Source organism: Cebus imitator, unplaced genomic scaffold, assembly GCF_001604975.1.
Source record: "Cebus imitator isolate Cc_AM_T3 unplaced genomic scaffold, Cebus_imitator-1.0 Scaffold472, whole genome shotgun sequence".
NCBI lineage: Eukaryota > Metazoa > Chordata > Mammalia > Primates > Cebidae > Cebus > Cebus imitator.
Window position 1 is genome coordinate 258221 of NW_016107787.1, and position 24871 is coordinate 283091.

At 41.8% G+C, this 24871-nt stretch overlaps 1 protein-coding gene across 6 annotated transcripts in view; it reads left to right on the plus strand.

Annotated features, from left to right (window-relative positions):
- FERMT2 (fermitin family member 2) overlaps window positions 1-24871 on the plus strand; it is a 140454-nt gene that overhangs the window by 35018 nt on the left and 80565 nt on the right. For 2 of the 6 annotated variants that reach the window (XM_017512390.2, XM_017512392.2), the window contains exons 1-2: window positions 16286-16521; window positions 16871-17036. In XM_017512390.2, the coding sequence (XP_017367879.1) occupies window positions 16880-17036 (157 nt within the window). In that variant the 5' untranslated portion in view covers window positions 16286-16521; window positions 16871-16879. Of the gene's footprint in view, window positions 1-16285; window positions 16522-16870; window positions 17037-24871 lie in introns of those variants that run through there. The other 4 variants (XM_037732767.1, XM_037732768.1, XM_017512394.2 and 1 more) reach the window with 3 other exon arrangements.

Here is a 24871-nt window from a genome sequence, read left to right on the forward strand (position 1 = left end):
CTATAAAGGCACACATAGACTAATGAAGAAAGTGAAAAAAATATTCCATGCCAATGGAAACCAAAAAGAACAGGAGTACCTATAGTTATATCAGACAAAATAGATTTCAAAACAAAAACTATATGAAGAGACAAATGATGTCACTATATAACAATAAAGAGGTCAATTCAGCAAGAGAATATGACAATTGTAAATATCTATGCACCCAACACTACTCACATATATCAAGGAAATATTATCAGAGCTAAAAAGAGAGATAGACCCCAATACAATAATAGCTGGACTTCAACACCCCAGTTTCAGCATTGGATGGATCACCCAGCAGAAAATCAACAAAGGAAACATCAGACTTAACCTGCACTATAGACCAAATGGATCAAATAGATATTTACAGAGCATTTCATCCAATGGCTACAGAATACGCATTGTTTTCCTCAGCACATTAATCATTCTCAAGGATAGACATACAATAGATGGAAAAACAAGTCTTGGGCTCAGTGTGGTGGCTCACTCCTGTAATCCCAGTACTTTGGGAGGCCAAAACAGGCGATTACTTGAGGTCAGGAGTTCAAGACCAGTCTGGCCAACATGGTGAAACCCCATCTCTACTAAAAATACAAAAAATTAGCTGGGCATGGTGGTGCATGCCTGTAATCCCAGGTACTTGGGAGACTGAGGCAGGAGAATCGCTTGAACCCAGGAGGCAGAGGTTGCAGTGAACCGAGATCATGCCACTGCACTCTGGCGTGGGTGAGTGAGACAGCATCTCAAAAACAAAAGCAAGTCTTAAAACATTCAAAAAATTAAAATAATGTCAAGCTAAGCAAAAGGAACAAAACTAGAAATCAGTAACAAGAGGAATCTGGTAAACTATGCAAACACTTGAAAATTAAACTGTGCTCCCGGATGACCAATGGGTCAATGAAGAAATTAAGAAAATTAAAAACTTTCTTGAAAAAAAGCCAGTTAAATGGCTTATATGCAAAAGATAAGCAATAACAAATGCTGGTGAAATGTGGAGAAAAGGTAACCCTCGTACACTCTGACTGGGAATGTAAATTAGTACAACCACTATGGAGAACAGTTTGGAAGTTCCTCAAAAAAGTAAAAATAGAGCTACCATGTAATCCAGTAATCCCACTGCTGGTTCTATACCCAAAAAAAAAGGCGATCAGTATTGAGTAAATGTCTGCAGAGTCCTGTGTTTGTTTCAGCACTATTCACAATAACCAAGATTTGGGAACAACTTAAGTGTCCATCAACAGATGCATGGATAAAGAAAATGTGGTACATATGCACAATGAAGTAATGTTCAGCCATAAAAAAAGAGAACGAGATCCTGCCATTTGCAATAACATGAATGGAACTGGAGGTCATTATGTTAAGTAAAATAAGCCAGAGACAGAAAAACAAACATTGCATGTTCTCACTTACCTGTGGGTTATAAAAATCAAAGCAATTGAACTCATGGACACAGAGAATAGAAGGTTTGTTATTCAGAGATTGGGAAGGGTAGTGTCTGGGGTTGGTGCAGGGGGTGGTGACAGGGGAGGTAGAGATAGTTAATAGACACACAAAAAATAGAAACAATGAAGAAGGCCAGGATCAGTGGCTTACACCCGTAATCTCAGCACTTTGGGAAGCCAAGATGGGTGGATTACTTGAGCTCAGGGGTTCAAGACCAACCTGGGCAACATGGTAAAACCGTATCTCTACAAAAAAATACAGAATAATTAGCCAGGCATGATGGTGCACACCTGCAGTCCCAGCTACTCTAGAGGCTTAGGTGACAGGATGGCTTGAGCCCCAGAGGCAGAGGTTGCAGTGAGCCAGGATCATTCCACTGCCCTTCAGCCTGGGCAACAGAGTGAGACCCCATCTAAAAAAAAAAAAAAAAAGGATGAATGAATAAGACCTACTATCTGACAGCACAACAGCATGACTAAGGTCAATAATAATTTAATTGTACATTTAAAAATAGCTAAAAGAATATAATTGGATTGTTTGTAACACAAAGGATAAATGCTTGAGGAGACGGATACCTCATTTTCCATGATGTTATCATTATGCACCGCATGCCTATATCAAAATATCTCATGTACCACATAAATATATACACCTACTATGTACCCACAAAAATTAAAAACAGTAAGACAGTGGCGAGGAAATGAAGGCAGTGAGTATAGACAATGCTTAAAATGTTTTGGAGAAGTTTGACTATGAAGGGGAGAACAACAGCAAAGGAGATAGTGAAGTCTAAGGAGGGCTTTCTGATCTCTTCTCTAGCCTCTCAAATGATAGGAAAGACTTGGGCACATTTACATGCATATAAGAATCCTCTGGGTCAAGGAGAGAATTTAAAATGCAGGAGAAAACACTGGAGAATCTATTGACAGTAGGAGGAAATGCGATGCGGGCACAGATGGATTAATCTTTGAAAGAACGTGAACACCTCTTCTGCCTAATGGCAGGAGAGGAGGATAGACCATTTGTGTGCATTTTGACAGGTCTGAAGCTTTGGTAGAGTAAATCAAGGTAGTTATTCCTTGATGGCTTCAATTTCAATGGAAAATAGGAGATGAAGTCATGGGAGAATGAGGAGTGAGGCTAGGTTGCAAAGGACCAGGGTTGACTAAGCAAAGATAATAGACAAAATTGAAGGACAGTGTCTACGAGGAAGATGAAGACAGGATCTACACACATTTATATGCTTGGTTACAGCTCAAAGATCAGAGGCACACTACAAAATAAGCATGTGGACCTGAGAAGCACATCAATATTTATATGTCATACTGATGCTCTTGGTTGTAATAGTCTTCCAGAGTTTAAGTTCTTAGTGGCGTAGAATCCAAGACATGCACCCTTTCATTCATTTATCAAATTTTTGTTGAGTATCAGTCAGGTAGCAGGTACTGTGCTTGGTGCTTTTAGGGTATGACTGTGAACAAAGTAGACCAAGGCTGGGAGCCTCAGGGACTTCCATTCACATGATCATGACATGAATTGTGCCCACAGAGCTGGAATTGTGTCAGTGTGCATGGAACTGGAAAGTCTCGCCTTTCAAGGAGTTCCCATAATGGTGGAAAGGAAGGCTGTCTGGGATGGAGACAAATAAGCTGTATTAGTCCATTTCACACTGCTATAAAGAAATACTTGAGACTGGGTAATTAATAAAGAAAAGAGCTTCAATTGACTCACATTTCCACATGGCTGGGGAGGCCTCAGGAAATGTACAATCAAGGCAGAAGTTAAGCAAAAACAGCCTTCTTCACATGGAGGCAGGAGAGAGAGTGAGTACAAGCAAGTGCAAGCAGACACTTATAAAACCATCAGATCTCATGAAAACTCTTTCCCCATCATGAGAACAGCATGGAGGAACTGCCCCCATGAGCCAATCACTTCCCCTCCCTTGACACGAGGGGATTACAATTTGAGATGAGATTTGGGTGAGGACAGAAATCCAAATGATACCATAAGGTAACAAACAAATGTGATAATGTTGAAGTCTTGATATGTTTTATAAGAGGAAAAAAAACAAATGAGGAAATAGAAAATAATGAGGCGGTGGGGATGCAGCGTGGTAAAGGCTACTTACTACACACTGCCTGGCTAGGAAAAGCCTTGCTGAGAGATGACACTGGGGCTGGGAAATAAAAAGCCACAGGAAGAGGCAGGGAAAAGCCTGGAGGCAGAGGGAATGGTATGTGCTAAGATGAAAAAGTAAGGAGTCCTGAATGACTGGATACAGTGAGCAAGAGGTCAGCAAGGTAGATGGGCTGGATCCCGTGAGGACTTTCAAGCCATTTTAAGGAGTTTGGATTCTATTCTAAGTGTGATGGAAAGCTATCGATGTTACTAAGAGAAGCATAAATGTTGTGATTTACAGATTTAAAGAATCACTCTGGCTGCCGTGTAGAAAAATGGATTGGAGGGGGAACGATCAGAGAGGCCACTTAGGAGGCTACTGAATAAATAATATAAGTGAGAAGACAGTAGCTAAGACTAGGGTGGGGATGGAGAGAAGCGAATCAATTTGGGATCTGTTTTAGTGACAGACCAACAGGATGTAGTGCTAAATTAGTCATTGCAGATGGACAGTAAACGAAAGTGGAAAATCAAGGCTGAGTCCTAGTTTGTAAGTTGAGCAAATGGGTTGAATGCTGATATCATCTGATGAGATGAAAAATAGTGAGGCAGAAGTAGATATCAGGAAAAGTCCACAGTTTCACATTGCACATTTTAGTTTGAAATGCCTACTAAACATGGATCTATAGGTCCAGAGTTTCAAGGACAGGTCTGGGCTAGAGGTTTGGAAATCATCAACAGAGAGATAGTATTTTAAGCCTCAAGGTACAGGGAGATCAGCTGGAGAGAGAATGTACATAGAGAAGAAAAGAGGTGCTGGACAGAGCTCTATAGCATGCTGACTTCAGAGATCAGCTAGAGGAGGAGCCAGTGAGGAAGACTGAAAAACAAAGAGAGGTAGAGGAAAAGCTCAGAGATGCAATGTCCGGACTCCAAGAGGAGTGTGTGTTTATTTAGAGAGGGAGAGTGGGCAAGGGACTGAGAATTTGAAGCAGAGGATGGAAAGGGCACCATTTATTTTGCAACATAACAATTACTGGTGATATTTAAAAACTGATTCAGTGGAGTGATAGAAACAGAGGTATTGGAGAGGAAAAATAATTTTCCCTCAATCCCTCGTAGTTCTTAGTTGGGATACCTTTAACAAAAGATTAACAAAAAAACAAACAGGTTTATTCATACCTACAGCACACATCACCTGGGAGAAATCTCAGTGAAAAGTAACTCAAATCAATGGCTTATACAGCATATACAGCATCTTGAACAAACAATAATACATTTGTAGAGAATGGACAAAGAAAAGCAATTTTAGACTTCTAAGGAAAGGTAAATATATTGGAGGAAATGAACAGAATAAAATTTGTTTGCAGATTCCTCCGGTACCATATCTGGGCTTATAAGAGTCTAGAGTGGTCTCCAGTAAGGGAGAATTTATATCCTGTATTTAGGCAGAAAAGGAGGTTGGACAGAGAGAGCTTTTTCTCTGCTGCATCTTAATTGCCTTCAGCTGAAAACTAATTTTTATGTCAAAGAACCAGTCTTGATTCAGCTACAATGCAGATGTGAAAAAAAAGAAGCATATTTTGAGGTGACATGTTTTCTTCAATGCAAATTTGGGGGTGAGTTTTAAAGTAATAGAAAATCGAGAAAGTAGAGATATTACACATAGCCTTTCATTTGAGTGGTTTTGTGTTTAAGGTAACCACAGAAGTAAAAATGTGGGGAGATACGTGATCAAGAGAGACTTGTTTCTTTATGTATTTAAACGGGAGATAGTAGAGTCTGTTTATAAGGTGATGGAAATGATATGGAACCTAAAAATAAACAGTTACCTTTTTTTTTTTTTTTGAGACAGCTCTGTCACCTAGGCTGGAATACAGTGGCATGATTATAGCTCACTGCAGCCTCGACCTCTCAGACTCAAACGACTCTCCCACTGCAGCATCCCAAGTAGCTAGGACAACAGGTGGATGCTACCATGCCCAGCTAAGTTTTAAAAATCTTTTGTAGAGAGGGGGTCTCCTCATGTTGCCTAGGCTGGTCTTGAACTCCTGGGCTCAAGCAATTCACCTGACTTGGATTCCCAAAGTGCTGGGATTACAGGCCTGAGCCACCACCCCTGGTCAATAGTGTATATTTTCATAGGTGTAGGGACGCTTTCTTCATTTGCTTACGAATTTCTTGTATTTGCTTTGCTTTATTTTAAAGATAGGGTCTTGCTCTGTTGCCCAGGCCTATCTGAACTCCTGGCCTCAAGTGATCCTTGACCTCCCAAACCAAAGCACTGGGATAGAGGCATGAGCTACCACACCCAGCCTAAATTCTTCCTTTTCTTTTTTTTTTTTTTTTTTTTTGAGACAGAGTCTCACCCTGTTGTCCAGGCTACAGCTCAGTAACACAGTCATAACTCACTGCAGCTTTCACCTCCTAGGCTCAAGTGATCCTCCCACCTCAACCTCTCGAGTAGCTGGGACTACAGGGGCACAACACCATGCCCAGCTAATTTTTCATATTTTTGGTGGAGATGGGTTCTTACCATGTTGGCCAGGCTGATCTCAAATTCCTGGATGCCAGTGATCCACCCGCCCTGGCCTCTCAAAGTGCTGGGATTACAGGCTTGAGAGCCACTGGACCAGGCCTAAATTCTAAATGAATTATTTCTTGAATTTAGTTCAAGGGAGAGGAAAGGTTTACAGTGACACCTCCCAAGCACCAGATGGCAATGTTCAGCTGCTGTTCTGTTCTCTGTTACCTGAGAGCACCCTCTTAAGAGCTAGCAGATAAAATGCACTTCTGTCCTTCCAAGGTGGACGGAGTTGGCCCTAGGGCAATTGAAATTGTAGATGACTTTTTGGTTTGGCTCTTTTAGTGGAATTGCAGCTCCTGGGAAAGAATAGAGGGTTTATGCATTTAAAGAGGACATTGTCTTATAAAGGACAAAGGGTAGAGAACATTTCTTAGAATGGATTTGGGAGTCAGCAGTTTACCTGCCACCCAAAAGTAGGAGGAACCAGCTAGGCAGTAACTAACATTAAAAATCAGGGAGAAGCCTAGCGTGTTTATAGGAAACACTGATCAAGTGTTGTAGGATGAAGACAGCTGTGAGGACTGGCCTCTTGGCCTGTGGATTTCCAGTGAATCACAAGTGGCAGCAGCACCGCTAGGCTGGTAAATTCACCTCTGTGCTGTCACCACTGGTTTCCCTACAGCCTCTGACTCTCCGCCCCAGTTGTACTGAAATAATCGCTCAATCACATCCTTCCTTTCTTACATCCTGGCCCAGATCTGACCTGGGAAGGGCTTCCATCCGATCAACACAATAACCCAAGCAACCCCACCCTCTCGTTGACTAATATTGACAGTATTTGTTTAAATATGTTTGTGACCGACTTACTCTAGCCTCTTGTGTCTTTCTACTTTTATAAAATGGTTATAGCCTTCCAACAAGCCAATCCTATCCTTGAAAATTGATGTGTATTTCTTCTGGCTCGGCAAGGGCTTCTCCTATTTCCTCCTGAATCTTTAGAATTATCCCGGTGAGGAATCTTTTAAACAAATATTTCCTTCTTATATTTTCTTTTTTTTTTCCTTTGTTCTTCCTGATAACCACGAATCAACCAAAATCCCCCTTACATTTTCCATAGTCTTTACTCACGCTTAGGTCTCCTTTGCTTTGAAAAGTGTCCTTGTCTGCTGCACCTCCAAATTACTATCTTATTTCTTGCTTTCCTTTCCCTGGCAAACCTCCCTTTTTCTTCTTTAACTCTTGGAAATCTGTTTCCAGTCAGCTCTAGAATTGTCCTCCGCAAGGTTAAGAGGAACTTTTGCCAGTCACTATTTTCCTGAACTTTTCTGCGTCATTTGATACTGTTGACCAACCTTTCTTTCTTATTTCTTAAAATAGTTTCTTTCTTTCTTTCTTTCTTTTTTTTTTGGCTTGCCTAACTAATCTGATTATTTTCTCAGCTCTGATCCTTTCTTCTCTATTACCCTAGATAACTCTTCTTTCTGCTTCTGCCTTTGGGGAACAGTGACCCAAGGGGTGCCTCATTTGGGGACTCTGGGCCATCCATTAGGGCTCACCTCTATATTAATGACTTCTCTGTATGATCTGACCCTCTCACAAGACTGCCAGCCTTGTTTATCTGATTGCCCTCTAAACATTTCCACTGAATATGATGCTTCCACCCCAATTTCAATATTTCTTTTTAAAAACTCTTCATCTTTACCTGGCTCCCTGAAATCATCTCTTTCAAACTTCCATTTCCCTGTCTGGGAGTTCCAACTGTTCTTCCAGTCTCCTCAACAGAAAAACTTGGAAGCATTTATGATCTCCTTTTTTTAGACCTAGGTTTTAGTCCCAGTTCTTCCACATACCAGCTGTGTGGCTTAGGACAAGTTGTGTAACCAGATAACCAATCTTGCCATCAGTGAACTGACATTAATCAAGGATAGTAATTAAAACTAAGGGTTATTGTAAGGAAAATTTAAAGTGCCTTGCATAGCACCTGGAACATCAAAAATGCTCAGAAAGTTTTTATTAATACTATTTTTGAAATCCCCTGCATGCTCTACCCTCTTTTATTTACCTTGACAGAGAAAGGTTTTTTTCTTACATCTAAGTTATGAACAGATTCCAAACCAACCTTTCAGATTCTAGTCCCTAGCTCTTTCAAACCATCATGCATGTTTTTACCAGATTAATCTTATTTGAACATTGCTTCATAATATTACTAGCACATACCAACTTTTTTTTTTTTTTTCAGATGGAGTCTTGCTCTGTCAACCAGGCTGGAGTGCAATGGTGTGATCTTGGCTCACTGCAACCTCCGCCTCCCAGGTTCAAGCGATTCTACTGCCTCATACTCCAAAGTAGCTGGGATTACAGGTATGTGCCACCACGCCTGGCTAATTTTTGTATTAGCCAGGTGGTTCAGGAGTTGGGGACCCCTGGTTAATAGTACATTCATAGAGTTGTGCAAACATCACCAGTATCTAATTTCAGAGCATTTTTATCACCCTCAAAATAAACATTACACCTATTAGTAGTATTTCCCATTCTTTCCTCACCACCCTCCCCGCTGCCCGCAGTTCCCAATAACCGTTAATCTACTTTCTATCTCTATGGTTTTGCCTATTCTGGATATTTTAGGTGAGTGGAATCATATAATTCTTGACTTTTTGTATTTGGTATAATTCACTTAGCATGATTTCAAGTTTATCCATTTTGTGGCATGTATTGGTACTTAATTCTTTTCTTAGGCTAAATAATCTTCTTCTCTTCCCCCCTCCCTCCTTTCTTTTCTTCTCTCTCTCTTTCTTCCTTCCATCCTTTCTTTCCTTCCTTCTTTCCTTTCTCTCTCTTCCTTCCTTCCTTTCCTTCTTTCCCTCCCTCCCTCCTTTCTTTCTTTGAAGATGGAGTTTCACTCTTGTTGCCCATGACAGAATGCAAAGGTGCAATCTCAGCTCACTGCAACCTCCGCCTCCTGGATTCAAGGGATTCTCCTATCTCAGCCTCCTCAGTAGGTAGGATTACAGGCATGCGACATCAAGCCCAGCTAATTGTGTATTTTTATTTTTATTTATTTATTTTTTTTTGGGACGGAGTTTCACTCTTGTTACCCAGGCTGGAGTGCAATGGCGCGATCTCGGCTCACCGCAACCTCCGCCTCCTGGGTTCAGGCAATTCTCCTGCCTCAGCCTCCTGAGTAGCTGGGATTACAGGCACGCGCCACCATGCCCAGCTAATTTTTGTATTTTTAGTAGAGACGGGGTTTCACCGTGTTGACCAGGATGGTCTTGATCTCTTGACCTCGTGATCCACCCGCCTCGGCCTCCCAAAGTGCTGGGATTATAGGCTTGAGCCACTGCGCCCGGCCTTGTGTATTTTTATTAGAGATGTAGTTTCACCTTTTGGTCAGGCTGGTCTCGAACTCCTGACCTCAGGTGATCCTCCCACCTAGGCCTCCCAAAGTGCTGGGATTGCTCCAAGTGTGAGCCACCACACCTGGCCAAACAATATTTCATTGTATATATATATATATATATATATATATATACAGTGAATTTTCTTTATTCACTACTTGAAAGACATTTGGGTTGTTTTCATGTTTTAGACATTATAAATATTCATGTATGTTCAAGTTTTTATGTGGCATATGTTTTCAATTCTCTTGTGTATATACCTAATAGTAGAACTGGTGGATTATGTGGCGTCTTAATCTGTTTTGTGCTGCTGCAACCAAATACCACAAACTGGGTAGCTTATAAACAATAGAAGTCTTCTTCCCACATTTCTGGAGGCTGGCAAATCCAAGATCAAGAGTCCGGCAGATTTGTGTCTAGTGAGGGCTGCTTTCTAGTTCATAGCTGGCACCTTCTAGCTGTGTCCTAACGGAATGGAAGGGGCAAATGAGCACCTTTAGGCCTCTTTTATAAGGGTGCTACCCCCTTGTTAAAGAGATTAATGATCTAATCAAAAGGCCTAACCTCTGTTTTTAATTTTTAAAAATTTTTTGTTTGTTTTTAGAGTCAAATAAAAACAACAACAAAAAAATTTTAAATCTGTTTTTAGGGCCTCACTCTCACCCAGGCTGGAGTTCAGTGGCATGATCACTGCTCAGTGCAGCCTCAAACTCCTGGATTCGGCCAGGTGCCGTGGCTCACGCCTACAATCCCAGCACTTTGGGAGGCTGAGACAGGCAGATCACTTGAGGTCAGGGGTTCAAGACTAGCCTGGGCAACATGGTGAAACCTTGTCTTTACTAAAAATACAAAAATTAGCCAGCCATGGTGGCATGTGCCTGTAGTCCCAGCTACTTGGGAGGCTGAGGTAAGAGAATCACTTGAGCCCAGGAGGCGGAGGCTGCAGAAAGCCAAGATTGCACCACTGCACTCCAGTCCAGGTGACAGAGTGAGAGTCTGCCTTAAAAAAAAAAAAAGGAAAAAAGAAAAAATCCTAAGCCCCAGCGATCCTCCCACCTCAGCCTCCTGAGTAGCTAGGACTACAGGTGCCCACTTTCATGTCCAGGTAATTTTTTACTTTTATTTTTGCAGAGACATGATCTCACCATGTTGCCCAGGCTAGTCTCAAACTCCTGGGCTCAAGCCATCCTCCCACCTAGGCCTCCCGAAGTGCTGAAATTATAGGCATGAGCCACTGTGCCAGGCCTTCCCCATCTCTTAATATCATCACCTTGGGAGTTAAGATTTCAACATATGAATTTTGGGAGGACACAAACATTCAGACCATGGTAACTATGTATATGCTAACTATATATACTATAACTATATATAGTAACTATATATATGGTAACTCAGTGTTTAATTTGTTGAGGCACTGCCAAACTGTTTTTCAAAGCAACTTATCGTTTGCTTTCCCACCAGCAACGTATAGGGGTTGCAGTTGTTCCGCATTCTAGCCAACACTTGTTTTTGTCATCTTTTTTTTTTTTTTTTTTTTAAGAAGGGGTTTCACCATGTTGGTCAGGCTGGTCTTGAACTCCCAACGTCAGGTGATCCACCCGCCTTGGCCTCCAAAGTGCTTGGATTACAGGCGTGAGCCACCGCGCCTGGCCCATCTTTTTTTTATTACAGTCCTTCTAGTAGGATGTGAAGTATTATCTCATTGTACCTTAATTTGCATTTCCCTGCTGATAAATGATGTTGAGAATATTCTGTGTGACCATTTGTATGTCTTCTTTGGACAACTGTCTGTTCATATTTTTTGAACTGTCTGATGTTATTGTTGAATTGTAATAGCTCTTTATTTTTGATACAAGTCACTGAAAACATAGATGATTTGCAAATAGTCATCCCATTCTATAAGTTGCTTTTTCACATTTTTGTTGCTGTTCTTTGAAATATAACTATTTTAAATTTTGATAAAATCCAATTTAACTTTATTTTTTCCTTTGTTGCTTATGCCTAGATGTCTTATCTAAAAAACCGTGGCCTAATCCAAGATCATAAAGGTTTAGTCCTATGTTTTCTTCTAGGAATTTTATAGTTTTAGACCTTACATATAAGCCTATGCTCTATTTTTAATTTGCATATATGTTGTGAAGTAGGGGTCTAATCTCTTTTGTATGTGGCTGTCCTTTCTGCTGTTTTAAATATAAGCCTCCTGCATTAGATAGACGTTCCTTAAGAATTTTTGACATGTGTTATATATTTACATGCCTGTCTCAGTGCCCTACAATGTGCTAGACACACAAGTTACTGTGTTTGTGTATGTGAACATTTGATACTTTTGTTGAGGTTAAGACTATTTCACAAGATGTCCAGGTGTTCAAACTTAAGTCGGGGGGGGGGGGAATAAAAGTATCCCCAAGCATGGTTTTCTACATATAACTTACTGTAACCAGAGTAGTAAATGTAAGCATTTCTTTCCCTTTAAAGATTTCATTGTTACGTCAGAGCTCTCCTTTGGTCTGTAAAAACAGCCATATTCCTAGCAAATTTTCCTTGTTTCTGTTTGCCAGTCCTTTTCTTGCTAATTACGGTGACTGCCCATTTCTATCAAAGAAGTGGCTTTTGCAACCTCCCTTCCCTTTTAGATCACATTCTATGCCCCTGGATTTCTACCTCTTCAGTAGCTTTATTGGTGTGTGCCATTTTTGGCAATCTCCAAGACAAAGAGAGAATTCTACCCACCTGGATTTGACAATAATTCATTACATTTCATCTTGCTGGCCTCATGTCACATTTTCAAGCCCCACCTTACACATTCACACTCGTATAAAGCCTCTCTTATTTTCTCCTATCCCCATCCTCTCTCCTTCTTCAAACTCAGTGGTTATATTTTGAATTGACCTTTTAGAAATATAAAACACAGTGTAAGAAGGCAGAGAGAAAAAGCTAAAGTCAACCTGAGCATTACCAAGCCCGAGGGCTGCATTTGACAGCAGATCTGTGAGGCATCGCTTGCTCTAAATCTAAGTCCAGTGCTTGGTACCTTATTTGGATATTACTGCTTTCAATGCTTGGGCTGTTCTTCCAAACACTGGCGTACCCGGCTACTTTTTAGTATGATGTAAGTACCACAAGCATTGCATTGTCCTAGTGGTTCTAGCAGGGGATTTCAGATAAGATTCTACATTTGAATACATTCTAAATCTTAGGTAGAAGTAAATATTTAAGAAATGCACTTAAAAGCCTCTCTTGATAAACTGGAAAAAAAAAATCCCAGTTTCAGAGAGGTGAGGCTGACTCCTCTTTAATTTTCAAAGCAAGCAACAGCTTGAAATACTCAAAAAGAAGGTCTGAAGGGACCAGCTGCACCCATCCTCATCTAATTATTCTTCCACTGGTATTTAACTCAGGGTCCTTGCCTTCCTATTTAACTCAGGGTCCTTCCTTCCTGTGCATTAATTGCTCAAACATATACTGCTAACTTTCTAAAAATAGTGAAGTGTCTTATAAAGCCATACTTAAGCGATTTCAAATGTTAAGAAATGAGGCAGTCATTTACAATATTAAAATTCTCCGCCCCCACTCTCTGTCACTAAATGTAAAGAACAGTCAGAGAAGTGGATTCAGGAAAGCATGGTAGTTAGAGTAGTCGGTGCTGTGGCGGGACTGTTTAGAAAGTAACTGTTACTGTAAAGTGGGAAAATAACTAGAATGTGGAAACCAAGCACAGATGCTCCACAACTTACGATGTGGTTACCTTCTGTAAATTGAAAATATTGTAAGTCAAAAATGCATTGCATATACCTAACATACCAAACATCACAGCTTAGCCTAGCCTATCTTAAATGTACTCAGAATATTTACATTAGCCTCCGGTTGGGCAAAATGATCCAATATGAAGCCCATGTTATAGTAAACTGTTGACTGTCTCATATAATTTATTGAATACTGTACTGAAAGTGAAAAACAGAATAGTCCTGGGGTATTCAAAGTATGGTGTCTACTGAATGCATATAGCTTTCACACCATCGTAAACTAAAAAAAAATCATTAAGTCAGGGACCATCTGTATTAAAAGAGTTTCTGAGCCATGACAGTCAGCTTTAACAATTTTGTCTGAAGGAAAGGGAATATTCAGAAAGGGCATAGATATTTTAGGTTCTAGAAAGGCATGTTTAGGAAGCCACAATTTTTTGTAGCTTACTGGAGCATGTACAAAGATCATAAGATACAATTCTTAGTTTGAGTCCCAGTTCCATTTTAAATCTCTACTCAAAAATCATCTCTACTGACCCCTCTAAGCCTCCCAACCACCACCCACTTTTTTTTTCTTGTTTTGTGTCACTTATAATGTATGCTATCTCACAGTTTATGCATCTATATACATTGTCATAAATCTTTTGGGGGATAAGGTGGGGGAAATAAGTAAGTACATTTTTAAAGTGGGGATTTTCCCATTGAGATTTGTTTTTTTTTGTTTTTTCTGAGATAGTTTCACTTTGTCGTCCAGGCTGGAGTGCAGTGGTGTAAACACAGCTCACTGCAGCCTCCACCTCCTGGGCTCAAGCAATCCTCCTGCCTGAGCCTCCCAGAGTGCTGGGATTATAGGCATGAGCCACTGTACCTGGCCCCTGAGATTTCTCCATTGAACAGGTTCGCTGTTTCTTTGACATTTTGTTGGTCTGACACCAGCATGTTTTCCATTTTCTCTGTCTCAAGCTATCGTGAATTTGTGGACAATGAAAAGAATTTGAAGTCCCTGCTCTTAAAAAACTCAAGATTTATTTAGACATATTTTTAAAAAATACCAAAGAAACTTCTGAAAATCTTGCCCGTAGTTCAGTCAGTATCTGCGCTTTCCAGTGTCTATCATCGTGAATGTAATGGCATGTACAGAGAAACTGAAATGCTGGATGCAATTCTAGGTGATGGTGTAAAGTTCTCGAGTTCGTAGAAAATAAAGAATAGAAGGAAAACAAAAACAAAACAAAAAAAGTTGGATTTTGGCTCAGCCAAGATTTTTAATGTGGAAGAGGGATTGTTGGCTGGCTGGCCAATGTTTGAACATTAGTCTCAAGTACTATATAACTTTGAAATCCCGTGATTTCAAGACCCAGGCAGCTTCTTAAAATTTTGTTGTATTTCCCTCTAGTCTTTTTCTCTGAACATTTAAAAATAAAGAAGCTCGTAATTTTACAGCTGCAGATCTAGTTCCGCAGTTTTGTGCCCTAACAAGCCATTCCTTATTTTATTAAAAACATTTTCCTATATATTTTCAACACCATATTACATAAACTCCCTCCTCCCCGGACATTCATATTGCTTTCAAGTGAACTATCTGGAACATCCATGAGTAAAATTAATTGGAGAGTAGAGAGACGAGACTGAAGGCATCAATTTCTCCATGATGACTAGTTAAAAACATTGTAGTGGTTTTCCCAATTTTTTTTTTCTGCCAAGCCTTTGGCATCTGACTAAATTTTGCTGCTTTCACTCCTTCCTGAGTTCCACCCCTTTCTTGAGGCCTCCTATCTTGTTTCCCAGTTATGTTAATGAACAAAAGGTTATCTGCCTTGTGGGTTCCCTTTCCAAGCGTTTGAGACAGTTTGACAGGACGATGAGACCGCGGACTTAGTCTTTTATCAGGAAAAGGTATTTTAATCTACGCCTTCTTGACGTTTACTTTTTGAGCCCATTAATTTGCTAGCGAGGCAGTTTCTCTGGTTTGCTGTTTCTGAACGGAGTGCACTCGACATTAATAGGGGAAGTGGAAACAAAAGCGGGAAGCAGGAGGACCGTTCTCCATCACTAGTCAGTCTTCAGCAGGTGAAGTTGTTTAGCTCTTCCCGGTACCTGCAGGCACAGTTCCAGAAGTATTAAAATCCAGGGTGTGGCTGAGGGTGGGGTGGAGCATGGATCTCCATCTAACAACTTGAATAGACGGTTAGTTCTAAATTGCGTATACAAATACGTACAAAGAGCTCGAGAAGCTGGGGAAACGGTTTCTGAGTAAAACTCGTGAAACTAAGTTGTGTCTTTCCCCTATAGCAAGAGCATCATCTGTTGGGCTTGCATCTGGAGGGAGCTTCCAAAGGGGTTAAGAACAATTGCAAACTCCTGGGAGTCCAGTAGGAGTTGCTGATGGTGCCGGACATTGCTTGCAAAGTAATTTTAGTGGTTCACCTCCCTCTGGGTTTTCTCATTCTTTTGTGGGACGTTCAAGGAGCTGGTTTGGGCATTTACTTCTTAAAGTTTCTCCATCCCAGACTCCTCTCTCCAGCTCCCGGAGTGCGGCACCTCTCACCGCTGCAAGACTTTTGGTCCGGCTCCAGGCGTGGGGAGGGGGCGGGAGGACTTTGTTCCCCGAAAACGACCTTGCCCTGGGAATTTCCTGGGGCTGTTTCTCACGGACAAGCCCCCTCCCCCGGCTGCCAGCGCGGACACCCGCCGCGGGAGCCCAGTCCAGCCCGAGCTCCCGACGCCCAGCTGCGCACCCGCGCCCCCGGGAAATGTCGCCCGCGTTCCCCCGCTCCCCCTCCTCAGAGCCCGCAGCCGAGAGCCCGGATGTTGGATTCAATCCCGGCACCGGGTCCTTCATTTCCATAAAAGGGCAGCGCTCCGCGGGGCCGAGATTGCCGCCCCGCCGCGCCCCCCGCCGCCCCCGCGCCTCCCCACCCCTCCCGGGACCTGCAGCCCCCTCCCCCGAGCGTGGCGCCGGGAGGGCGGGGGCAGGGGCGAGGCCGGCCAGACCCGCTCGGGGCGGCGGTGCGGGCGGCGAAGGAGGGAGCCAGCGCGCCCAGCCCAGCCGGGCTTGGACCGAGGGGGCGGGGAGAGGGTGGAGCGCGGGGAGCCAGGCGAGGGGCGGCGAGGACTGGACTCCATTAGCCGCTGCGGCCGCAGGCAGCGCTTGGCCGGCGGAGGAGCCGGACGCGGACGCCGCCGCCGCCCCCGCCCCCGCCCCCAAGCCGCCAGCCCTGCGCCTGTTGCCGCGCGAGCCCCACATCCGGAGCGCGAGGAGCGCTCGGTGAGGGAGCGGGACCCCGCAGGGACTCGAGGGGGCGCGGCGGGGAGGGGAGCGGGGAGCCCGCACACGCCGGGTCTCGGGGCCGGTTGGCAGGTGAAGCCCGCCGCGGTCCGCTAGTCGGGGACGGTGTGGGGCGGGCGGCGCCGGGGCCGAGGCGCGCTGCGAGGCGAGCGGGGCGAGCGGGGCGCTGGGTCCCCCCGCAGCCCGGGCCGCCGCCCTCCCGAGTTTGCGCGGAAAGCCCCGGGTCCTCCGCCACCTCCCAGCCCGCGGCCGACGCTGCGAATTCGGTGGGATTCGCCTTCCTTTGGGGGAGTGACGCTTACGAGAGCCATTTCCTCCGCGCTCGCAGGAAGGAGCCATGGCTCTGGACGGGATAAGGATGCCAGATGGCTGCTACGCAGACGGGACGTGGGAACTGAGTGTCCATGTGACGGACCTGAACCGCGATGTCACCCTGAGAGTGACCGGCGAGGTGCACATCGGAGGCGTGATGCTTAAGCTGGTGGAGAAACTCGGTGAGTAGCATCCCAGCTGCGTCCAAGTAACCACTTCCCAGAATTGGTGGGGGGGAGGAAAGCGGCTAAAGGCGGGGGAGGGGCACATTTGAGAAATCTCGGCATCCCGCAAATGCTTTTTAGAAATGTAAAATCTTTGAGTATTTAAGCAGGTAGACCTGTTCCCCTTTGCATCTCACTTTGTTTTGTTACTCTCCGAATTTTCGTATGTAATGATTCGAGCCTCCCAATTATAAACTTAATTGCGTAGTTACGGGCTCCTGGGTATGTGTGCCGGGGAACTCATTAATTCTTAACATTTACCGACAGAACAGTGGAAGAATGAGAAAAGTATGTTGAGAGGGTAATACTACAGGGTCCGTGGTTATCTATTTCTTCAGCATACCTGAATGTTAGTGACGTTTGGTTTAGAGGATGGTACAAAATACATTTAAGAAAAATCTGTGCTGGAAAATGTGCAACTACTGGCGCCAGTGTGAAGTTTCTGTGGCTGTTCTACGTGGTGGAGTGCATTAAAACGTTCCAGTCATCCACTCTTATAAGGGGTGGGGCAGTGCTTGACAAACTTGGTATCCATAGTCCATGCTCGAGGTAAGCCATTTCTTGAGCATTCGTTTTTATATTAATAACAAGCCAGTGAAAGAACTTTATGTTAAAAAGCAGACTTTGTTAAGCCAATTTGAAGTTGACAGTATTTGCTTGAGTATAAATATATACTGGATTGATACTGACCGGGTTTGAAGTAATAAGGTATCTTACTGTATGAAGTGTATGAAAAGTGTGCACTACACATTTTGTTTGCGATGAATGAAACCATTTTCATCTGGAAGAGTCGGCCACATAGTTGATTTTATCCTAAGAGAAATGCTCAGAGAACTGTCTTCCTGAGCTTTAAAGTGCCTTTTGTACATAATGCAGTTGTGATAAGGTGATAAGTGTGGCATTGTCTTTTTAGGCTGGAGTTGTTTTTTGTTTTGGCGAAGGGGGGTTGGGGACTTTCTGGGGTTTTTTTTCCCGTCTTTTTTTCTTTTTAAACACAGCATTCATTTTCAAGCTACACTGGGAATATAGGGAGGTGCTTATTTGTCGGGAAATCTATTTCTTACCAGAGGATTATTGTATGTAAAGGTACTGAAATAGCACTATGATGCAGTTCGCAAAATAAGGCAGAATTCATTTGGGTGGACCCGCTTTGTACCCCTGTTGCAAGTTTTATTATTAAAGGACCAAACAGAAGCTCCTTACAAAGTAGCCTCTTCTTCAGACTCTGCATTGTTTGGCTTCCTGAGATGCAGCTCAGGAAAGAATATCCTCCTAGTTAACCGAGTGAAAATTAGATTTTGTTGTCTTGATTAGCCATTTAACTGACAGTTAACAGTATTTTTATCAGATTTGAATAAATCAGTTACTGTTTGCAAAATATTTATGAGCTTTTTTAATCCAGCATTGGTATGGGATTAAGAATGAAAATAGCAAATATTTGGATATATTTTGTTTTCAAAGAAAACAAGCATTTATATCAGATATTTTTTATTTTATGGTAAATAGACCTTATTAATACATTGGCTTCAATAGGAGATACTTTTTATATTGAAAAAAAAAAAAAAAGGAGCTGTCAAAGGTGGCTGAGACAACTTGTAGTTCTCGAAAGCCAGGCTGTAGCTAATGAATAAATAATGATTTCTATATTTATTTTGTATTGCTTAGGACTGTTTATTATAGAATCACAGTAATAAATAGAAATATAGAGAATAAACTATGCAAACAAATGTTAATTTAAGTGACTATAATCTTAGTCTTTTAATGCTGATGCACTTTTAATTTTTTGTGCAGAGAAAAGAAGCCTAACAAGGTAGGAAATGCTATGCATATGGAAACCTTACTCTTTTTTGAACTGAACTAATACTGATTGCTGTTGTATTTTGAATTCCAAATAGAAAGTGCCTCCAACCTTCCCGTTTGGTAAAGGTAGAGCTAAGTGATGCTCCTGGTTTTTACAATTAGATTTTGTTGCCTGTTGGCGAGTAAATGGAGGAGAGATTCAGTAGGGCACCATTTAAAACATCCACAAACCAGACTAGTCAAATTAGAAAAGAACTTTGTAATTTTTCAGAGTTTGCCAAAAACTGGAATGGCCTGCCTTCTGAAGCCCTGACTTATGTCACTGAAGGTATTAAAGGGCAAACTGGATGACTGCTTGCCTAAACAGTGGCTAAAGAGGATCAAAGCAGCATGCAGAGTCTAGATAAAAGGTGGAGATGGTGGTAAGGATGGGATGGTACAGAGCCTGGTGTCTCAGGTTTGCAGAGCAGTGATGGACAGTCAGCAGACTCAGCCTACTGTGGCCTTGAAGCAGTTATGAACAGAGGGCACCAGAGCATTCACCTACGTTTTCAAACACCACTGTTCGATATCCTTCTTAATCTCTTGGAAGGTGTATGAATACCAAAAGCATTATATTTTAAAGTGATTTTCCCAGATAATGTTCAGTGGCAGCAATTATTCCCTGAAGACGATAGATCTCAGGATGACCTAGTCCTTCAAGATTGTATTAAAATTGTGTGTGCACATGTGGAGGTTTCTAGGAAGAGGCTTCTTCACTTTTACTAATTTCTCCAAGAGGTCTGTAACAAAAAAAATTCATGACACAATTTTATGATTTGGCCCTTGTGTGTCAGTTTCATCTTAAAGCTAGTGTTCATCCCAGAGTGCGGCATTTTAATTAAGCGAGACATAAATGTAAATAATGCTTCCTTAGTATGTGTCAGCAATATCTTTGTATTTAGTTAGACCTTTGTTGATATAAATAACTTGTATACTTCGCTTAAGGTCATTAAAACACAATTTTTAGATTTTTGTCTTTGATTCAAAGATCTGAAAGATCTCTTATAAATCTTAGTATAAAACACATTTGTCATTCTCCATTAATCTTTTAAAAGAAAGTAGAGCATATGCCATGAAGAGGGCTTTAGGAATTATATATTAATGTGACAAGCTTCTTGCATTTGTGACTTAGTCTAAGCTAATACTACATAAATAATTGATCCCTTCAGTGTTTATACTTCATCCAGAAAATGAGAAACACCATTTTATCATTTAAAAATCCAGTTTATGCTGGGCACAGTGGCCCACACCTGTAATACCAGCACTTTGGTAGGCTGAGTCAGGTGGATCACCTGAGGTCAGGACTTAGAGACCAGCCTGACCAACATGATGAAACCCCATCTCCACTAAAAATTCAAAAATTAGCTGGGTGTGGTGGCACATGCTTGTAATCCCAGCTACTTGGGAGGCTGAGGCAGAATTGCTTGAACCTGGGACATGGAGGTTGAAGTAAGCGAAAATCACACCACTGCACTCCAGCCTGAGCAACAGAGCAAGACTCTGCCTCAAAAAAAAAGAATTGTAAAAATTTACAATTGTTTGTAAATTTTATATTGTATATTGTTTGGTTTGGTTTGGTTTGAGGCAAGGCCTCACACTGTTACCCAGGCCGAAGTGCAATCATGGCTTATTGCAACCTGAAACTTCTGGGCTCAAGTGGTCCTCTCATGGCCTCAAGCAGTCCTCCCAACTTGGCCTCCTGAAGTGTTGAGATTGCAGATGTGAACCGCCGTGCCTAACCTTTTGTATTTTTTTTTTTAATTAAAGACAAATTTTAAACATGTATAGTGTTTTTTAAAGAAAAATTTTAGGGCCGGGCGCAGTGGCTCAAGCCTGTAATCCCAGCACTTTGGGAGGCCGAGGCGGGTGGATCACGAGGTCAAGAGATCGAGACCATCCTGGTCAACATGGTCAAACCCCGTCTCTACTAAAAATACAAAAAATTAGCTGGGCATGGTGGCACGTGCCTGTAATCCCAGCTACTCAGGAGGCTGAGGCAGGAGAATTGCCTGAACCCAGGAGGCGGAGGTTGCCGTGAGCCGAGATCGCGCCATTGCACTCCAGCCTGGGTAACGAGCAAAACTCCGTCTCAAAAAAAATAAAAAAAAAAATAAAAAAATAAAGAAAAATTGTAAATATGAAACATCAGAGATAAGGATTATAAAAACAAGACATAAGATATCAGAATAAAATAGTATTCAAAAATAAAATTTGTAAAGAAGAGGCCCAATTTTATGGGATTTCTCTGGAAGTCATTGAGAAGTATTAAAGAAAACCCCCTGGGCTGGGCACAGTGGCTCACACCAGTAAACCCACCACTTTGTGAGGCTGAGGCAGGTGGATCACCTGAGGTTGGGAGTTGGGAGTTTGAGACCAGCCTGACCAACATGGAGAAAATCCTGCCTCTAGCAAAAATACAAAAATAGCTGGACGTCATAGCACATGCCTGTAATCCCAGCTACTCTGGAGGCTGAGGCAAGAGAATTGCTTGAACCCAGGAAGCAGAGGTTGTGGTGAGCTGAGATCACGCCATTGCACTCCAGCCTGGGCAACAAGAGCAAAACTCTGTCTCAAAAAAATGCAAAAAAGAAAACCCTTGTACTCAGTAGGATTCAGAGCTTAGTCAGCATTGTGGATCCTAAATACCAAAGGGGTGCTTAGCTTTAATACTCGGTGGATCTGTTCACTCAGTTTTAGTATCACTTTATAAAATGTCTTTTTAAAACTTCTGTGTACAATTAAATTTCTACCTATCTATAAAACTTCATTTTAGATGGGTACTAAGGAATTTATTATAATTTGGAGCTCACTGAATGGAAGTCTCCAGCCACTGGCTCTGTGAGCTGAGAGGGAAAAATAGGTGATTTCTAAGTTTCCTCTAGCTCTGATTCTGTGAGTAGAGAGGATATAGAAGTTGGCTTAGATCAAGTCACATAATGTAGAGGGGGAAATGCAAATTAGAGGACTCAGGAGTGACTAAAAAGAAATGTATGAAGTTGCTTTTGAAAAATTGAGAATTAGGCCAGGCATGGTGGCTCACGCCTGTAATCCCAGCACTTTGGGAGGCTGAGGAGGGGGGATCACCTTAGGTCAGGAGTTGAAGATCAATCTGGCCAACATGGTGAAACCCCAACTCTGCTAAAATTACAAAAAAATTAGCCAGGCATGGTACCATGTGCCTGTAATCCCAGCTACTCGGGAGGCTGAGGCAGGAGAAACGCTTAAACATGGGGGATGGAGGTTTCAGTGAGCCAAGATTGCGCCGCTGCACTGCAGCCTGGGCCACAAGAGCGAGATTCTGTCCCCCAAAAAGAAAAAGGAAACTTGAGGATTGGCTGGGCGCGGTGAGTCACGCCTGTAATCCTAGCACTTTGAGATGCTGAGGCTCAGGAGTGGTTTGCTTAAGCTCAGGAGTTCGAGAGCAGCTGGGCAACATGGTGAAATCCTGTCTCTACAAAAAAAACAGAAAATACAAAAACTAGCCGGGCGCGATGGCATGCATCTGTAGTCCCAGCTACTCGGAAGGCTGAGACAGGAGGATTGCCTGAGCCTGAGAGTTTGTTTGTCACTGCAGTGCGTCACGGCTGGACCACTGCACTCCATGCCTGGGCGACAGAGCGGGACTGCCTCTGAAAAAAGGATAAAGAAAATTTGAGGATTATGTCTCTGAATATGGCATTTAGAAAGAAGCTGTCTTTGCTTTAAAAGTATGTCGTGCTCTTGCCATATAATAATGAAAAAAGTTCATTTATATTGGAGTTGCGGGTTAGGATCAAGTTAGATTGTGAGGTTAGCACATGAACCAAAAAAAGGAAACAGATTTTAGTAAAGTTACCACTAAAAACTTCTTCAGGTGATCATTAGGTGTGATATACATTCATTGCATCTCACATAAGTGGAAAATAGCTAGTTTTTCCTCTAGGAATTCCAAAAATAAGTTTCATTAGTTGAGCACGAAATGAAGAAGCTGGCTTACGTTAGGGGCTTCCATACACAAAAAATGCTTTAAACACTGGGATCAGAGCTTGGCAAGATGCCCACTGGGGCAGAGGCATATGTAACTGGACAGCTCCCTTATCCTCAGGCTTAGTGCTCCCTGGGGAAGATGTGTGCTTATTTGGTGGAATGGTATCTATGCAGTTGAAATCCTCAGTTTTTCCTCTTGTGGGCTCACAATTGAATTCATGGAAATTAATGCCTACATGTTGCAACCTCACTGCATTCATAGTGAAATATATTAAGATTATAAGACATTTTAAAAAATCTTCGGGGTGGAATGGAAAACAACGTTAAAATCTTCTTAAAGTGAATTAAGTTTTGGTTAAATCTGATAGCAAGTTTATTCAGTGTTTAAAACACTGTTCATGATCCATGGGAAGTAAATTGTATGTTTCTTAGCAAATTTTAAGCTCTTTAAAAGTGGAGGACAATACTCAAGTTTTACTATAATCCTGTGGCAGCTGATAAAGATTGTGCTGTTTCCTAGAGTATATGCTGTTTGCTGCCTTTTGTTTTTGTTTTGCGGCTATGTTTTATACCCAGTTTTCTAAAGTAAAAAAAGTACTGTTTGTTTCCAACTAGAGTTAACTTTATATAGAGATGCTAAAAATATGTTTATTCAATTACTTATAAAAGGCCTTGTTGGAAATGTCTAATCGCTATTGAGGAAAATGGAAAGAAAATATTTAACATTTTACCTGTTATCTTTGGCTGTTAATTTTTAAAAATTTCAGACATCTAAGTTCAAGAGTAATTCAGTGAACACTGTATAATCTTTATCTAGACAGCGGTTAGTATTTTGCCATTTGAATTCTCTATACACACAAACATGCATATGTTGGGGAGCAATTTGACTAAAATTCAGACTTATTCATAACCTTTGATTCCTAAATACTTAAATATATATCAGCTAAGAACAAGGAACTTGTCTTATATAATTAGAGTATAGTGATCATATTCAGGAAATTTAACATTGATTCAGTGCTGTCATCTAATATGCATCCATTTTCAAATTTTGCCAGTTGTCCCAATAATGGCCTTTGGTTTTTTTTCCATCCAGAATCTAATTTCATATTTAACTGAAAGGGCCTCTTAATCTCTTGATATACAGAATGGCCAACAAGTGTGGAGCTAAAGAAGAGTATATAATAAATGGCTTATTGATACTATATTAAGATACATGTGAAATAATAGTATCTGTTTGCAGACTTTATTATGGCCTCCTCCTCAGCCTTTGTCTTTCAAGACATTGTTTAACCTTTTTAAAATAAAGTTCTTAGTATCCCCGCAAATTTCACTTGAGTGATTTTTTTTTTCTTTTGAGACATAGTCTTGCTCTGTCACCCAGGCTGGAGTGCAGTGGCACAATCTCAGCTTACTGCCACCTCTGCCTCCCAGGTTCAAGCAATTCTCCTGCCTCAGCCTCCGGAGTAGCTGGGATTACAGGCACTCTCCACCATGCTGATCTTTGTATTTTTAGTAAAGATGGGATTTCACCATGTTGATGAGGCTGGTCTCAAACTCCTGACCTCAGGTGATTTGCCTGCCTTGGCCTCCCAAAGTGCTGGGATTATAGGCGTCAGCCACCACGTCCAGCCAAGAGTGATATTTTTTAGGTTCTTTTTCACATACTTTATTTTCAAAATTTAGTTTACTTCTTAGCTCACTAATATATAAGCTGTTAATAATGGCTTTAGACATCATTGGATGTAGATTTCCCATAATGTCAGTTTTTCTCAGACTGGAGTAGGTGCTAATGGAGGCACAGATTATTAAGAAATAACAGGTGTGTGTCAGAAGATCTGGCTTCAACTTCTGGCTCTGTCTACTACTTACTGGTTTATATGACCTTTGGACAACAAATCCAAACTTCTGAGTGGGTTTTGACTTCTATAAAACAGAAATTGAAAAAAAAAAATTATATGTTTTGGTGAGAATTAGATGATACATAT